The sequence below is a fragment of the Nicotiana attenuata genome, unplaced genomic scaffold (genome assembly GCF_001879085.1).
Source record: "Nicotiana attenuata strain UT unplaced genomic scaffold, NIATTr2, whole genome shotgun sequence".
Lineage (NCBI taxonomy): Eukaryota > Viridiplantae > Streptophyta > Magnoliopsida > Solanales > Solanaceae > Nicotiana > Nicotiana attenuata.
The window spans coordinates 890,573-895,178 of NW_017670305.1; the positions used below are offsets into that span (position 1 = coordinate 890,573).

The 4,606-nt window shown below is 37.6% G+C and overlaps 1 protein-coding gene across 2 annotated transcripts; it reads left to right on the forward strand.

Annotated features, from left to right (window-relative positions):
• Positions 1-4,112, forward strand: LOC109237540 (protein OSB1, mitochondrial-like). Of its 2 annotated transcripts, XR_002069635.1 has the most exons (5): positions 1-417; positions 500-638; positions 2,146-2,227; positions 3,182-3,525; positions 3,603-4,112. XR_002069635.1 is itself a non-coding variant. In XM_019403858.1 (4 exons), exons 1-4 carry the CDS (start codon positions 86-88, stop codon positions 3,406-3,408), a joined length of 780 nt encoding a protein of 259 aa, XP_019259403.1. In that variant the 5' UTR covers positions 1-85; the 3' UTR covers positions 3,409-4,112. The 2 variants fall into 2 exon arrangements, 1 of the variants encoding a protein (XP_019259403.1); XM_019403858.1 differs by having other exon boundaries at positions 3,182-4,112.
• Positions 4,113-4,606: the final 494 nt, after the last annotated feature.

Sequence of the window (4,606 nt, forward strand, 5' to 3'; positions counted from 1 at the left end):
AAGGATGAAACCATAATTAAACAAGTGATTAGCGAGTTGACAGAGACTAGAAACGCCCGCCGAAAAGAAAGCTGCCAAAAGTTCCATGGCAGCAGCAGCCGCCCGTTCCCTCTCCATATTCAAAACGGCAGCTCAATATCTCCGCCACCAGCACTTCTCGTCGGCGGCGGTGGCGAATCACGGGCCGTGGGATTTCTATTACGATGATAGTGAAGGCGAGGAAAGTGCAGTGTATCAGCACGCCCTTAAATTTCAACGGCCGTCAACTATAAAACAACACCAAGTTCTCCACAACTCCGTCAGTCTCATAGGAAAAATTGATTCTCCGTTCAGAAGAATTAACACCACTAACGGCGCTTTTGGCCTTCATACTTTCCTCAATGTCTCCGCTTCTTCTCAGTCCCGCCCCTCTTTCAAGTAAGACTTTGAATTTATTGCTAATTTGCAAATTTCCGTATTGATATTTCTTTTTAATAAATAAAGTTTTGTTGGTGTGCAGAGTTATGCTGAAGATGTGGGATGAAATGGCGGAAGTGTCAATGGAACATTTGAAACCGAAGGATTTGGTGTATGTTTGGGGTCATTTGAGATCATACAATAAGACTGACCAGAATGGTAAACACATGATGAGATACGAGGTTTGTAACCCACAGAAAACACTGGTATTTTTTATGTCTATAATATGTAGAGTTATTTGTATATAAAGGGATTTGCCAAGAATTAGGTAAATATTTCAGCTTGACAGTTTTGCATTTCCCCGCTCTAGTTTGTGTAGAATGTTATTGTTTGTTACCCAATTAACACTTACAACAACTATGCCTCAGTCCCAAACAAGTTGGAGTCGGCTATATGAATCCTCACTTCTCCATTTTAAGTGCAACTTATGTTATCATCGTACCAAACAAAAATAAAAATAAAAATAAAAGTAAAAGTAACACTATATAGTTCCTCATATATATACAAAATTGTCTAGTATTTGTTAATAAGTTAACTATGGTGCAATTGCATGATCTCAAAACTATTAGGCATCGACCTCCAGATTCCGTACCCTGGTCATCCAAATTCCTTGCATCTATTAGAGATTTTGGCATGTTGGTTATCCACCAAGTTTGTTAGTGTCTTTTGGGCATTTCCATTAAGTTATGATCCAGGACTATGACAACTTTCAGCTATTTTGCACAAAAGCTTCACTTAGTTATATCTGTCCAATTGCAATAAGGGGGATTATAGGGAGTACTTGGATACAACGTTGCAAGCACCTGGTTTCGTTTGTGAAACGAACTCATTTATCTTTGTGCTTGGGACACCAAGGATCCGGGCGAATTTACATGGCCCCAAGCGGTGTCACGAGACACCGCTTCGTCGAAATTTTTTACTATTTATATATATAAAAATAATAAGTAAAACAGAAATACAAGATAAAAGTAATAAAAGTGACACCACTTGCAACAAAACAGCTCAGTAGTCTAGTGGTTGATAGCTTCAAGTTTGATGTAAGAGGTCTTGGGTTCGAACTCCTTTGGCTCCACCAATTATTTTTTGACTGTTATGGGCCTCTTACTAGAAATAGTGACACCGCTTATGAAAAATTCTGCGTATGCCACTGCCAAGGATTACATATGAGTGCATATAGTCTGTATCCTCTTCATAAGATTATCATTATTTGCCTTATGGCTTATTAGTGGTTTAGATTTCTATAAGAATTCATCTTCAAACGGACTTATCTTTCCCTCGAGCTATTTTATCTGTATTGTGACATTCTATGACAATGAGGGTGACTGTATGGATGTGGAATAGCCAAGTCATTAAGAGAATTCCAGTTGTCTTCACGCTATGTGACATTTTATTCTCTTTGACATAGCGCAAAATTTAGCTTTTAGAGAGGTGATTAATTAGATTTGCATCGGCCATTTTATGTTTAGCATTCCTGTATGAGCTTCCTTTTATTTTTCTAGGTGGGGGGCGAAGTTCAGATATCAGGTTATTAGATGACCAAATTAATATGCATCAGATGTGTCTTTGTAAAATTGAGATCCTGTGCTGAGCAAAAGGCTTTCGCTTTTTCTTTTTCCATAATTTTTATGTAGCTTGTGCTGCACAAGAATGCTTTCTTTCTTATTTTCATGTACTGATTCTTTTGTGAAGGTAGTTGTCAAGGAAATAAATTTTGTGACTCCAGATGTTCAAGTCTCAGCAACCCCAGAATTTGAGAAGAAAGAATCAGGAGGTATTGACCTTCTGAGCAGTTCTTATAGATTGATAATGTTCGTAGATTGTAAGCAATTTATAGAAATTTTCTTTTTCTCAAAAGAATTTATAGACATTTTCTATATTGGAGTGCAATGGACCTGAATAGAGCGGAATGGAATATAGAGGATTTATATGACCAACCCTAAGTAACTAGTAAGCTAGTAGTATGGCATTGAGGATAGTTGATTGATTGTATACGTGACATTTCTGGAAAACTGAAATGTAGCTAATTGCAGGAGGATAACTTCTAAATTTCTAGAATGGAATTTAAGAAATTATAAAAAATCAATTACTAGTTTTTGACACATTCATTATAGCGTTATTTATAAAATCTAAGAATGCTAATACTTAGTTTAGGAAAATGCACTTAGTGTAAGATATCCTCTGAAGCTTCCGCCTTTCAGTTCTTCGAGGTAGAATGGAGTGGGTGAGAATTTCTGTCTTGATAAAAGAAAGAAAGGACAACTAAAGAGACTTCAAAATATGCTTCACATAATCCGGGTTTAGGTTATCCTCTTTTTATATTTCTCTTTCTTCCAGTGACCATTCCATGTAGTTAATTATTGGAACAATGGGATATTGAGAGATGAACTGAATTATGAACTGGCTTGGATATTCCTGCTAACATTGCTGCTTTGAATGTTGCGTTAATACATCTGACGCTGAATGCTTGATTCTGCTCTCTGTCTTTGGAGTTCAATCAAGACTTTAATCTAGAGCAACACACAGGCACAGACTCGGATGTGCCAGAGCATTTATATTAGTGCCAAGTCAGACAGCTTGGTGGACTGGTAATCCAATTAATCAAACCTTAGCATGATTGATGGTGCCCAGTCTGGGCATGTTGGGTATTGAAATTTGTTGATCCTACATATCCATGGTTCTTCGAACTCGTTAACTTATTTCTAGGTCCATCCACTTGCGTTTTCAGATGAAGATGAATTGGAGAAGTACAGAAACCGGATCCATTTGTGGCAAATTTTCTTCGCTAGCCCTTATGAATGGATGGACTTCAGGAAGAGTAAAGTCAATCCTAAATACCCAGACTTTAAGCACAGAGATACTGGTGAAGTTCTCTGGCTCAGGACGGATGATCCACCGTGGATAAAAAGACAGTTGGACGTTCTAGATTCTAGATTAGTTTACCAAGGTTTCTAAGAACAATTAAGCTCCATATAAGACGTCTTTCTGAACGGACGCATGCAGAACATTGCTGGAACCTGGTACAAGAGCCGAAGTGCTTGCGAAGCATAGAAGACTACAAACACTGTTCAGGTTTGCTACAAACATAAACGTGCTGTTAGATATGTGCATATTTCTTATAATACAACTTGCTTTGGTAAATATAATAGGATCCCCACTATTGATGAGAAGAAAGCCACCCCGTGTTTAGGCTACAAGTTATGACTACACTTGGCAGTTGACCAATTGAACTAGTTGTTTAGTGCTGGATGCTGTTGAAATTTTGTTTCTTGAAAAGTATGTCTTGTACATAATTTTCTTGTAAGATCAACACTTGTATTACAAAATATCATGGCTGCTCTCCCCTTTACCAATCCATGCCTGGTTCACTAACATGATACTGTGCTCGGCAAATTGGTTGTTGGTTTTCCGACAAGCCTTACGAGGAGCTCTAGGAACTCTGAAAAGCTCCCCTTGCTGTGCTTGGCAAATTGGACATGTGCTGCCCGTTGGTCTTGTTATTTGTCTGTGTGCCATCAGGAACTAGTTCATATTGAGAATAATTTTTTTTTTTTCCCCATTCAAAGCACAACTTCCTCTTGTTGGAACTAGATTGCTCAGCTTGTGCTGTGAATCTTATTATTGTACTCATCTACAGAATTAAAAAGTTTTATACTCTATATTTCTTTTCATATTCCCTGCTGCAACAGGGCGTGGTATGGCCTCTATACGAGTAAACTTCTGATGTTCCCCTCCAATAAAACATTATAGGGGAATTTTAAATATCCTTTTTTAAAGAAGACACTTGTGTTTTTAAATATCAGTTTTGAACTTTAAACTTCAGACCAGGTGGCCACTTCTGAATATCAAACTGCTGGTCTAATTTTGAAAAGGCGGTCAACTTCTAAATACAACACCAAAAAAGGGGCCACCTGGTGTAAATGAAGCTCAAGAATCAAGAGTGCTTATAAACTCATATTTAGCGAAAGGGAAGCACATCTAACATAATTATCATGTGATCCTAATTTGATAAATGGGAATTTTGGCTGTTTGGAATAAAACTGATCCATGGTCCAACTTCAGAGAGGACCCAATTTGTTATTTGAATCAAGAATGATGCAGGTCAATATTATCCTGTATGAGAATGTAAAAAGCCAGTGATTAGTGTGATCCT

Bases quoted from the DNA above. Each gene is read 5' to 3' on its own strand.
- LOC109237540 (XM_019403858.1), top strand. From the start codon at position 86: ATGGCAGCAGCAGCCGCCCGTTCCCTCTCCATATTCAAAACGGCAGCT. The intron at 639-2,145 runs GTTTGTAACCCA...TCTTTTGTGAAG, and splicing joins AACACATGATGAGATACGAG to GTAGTTGTCAAGGAAATAAA. The intron at 2,228-3,181 runs GTATTGACCTTC...TTGCGTTTTCAG, and splicing joins TGAGAAGAAAGAATCAGGAG to ATGAAGATGAATTGGAGAAG.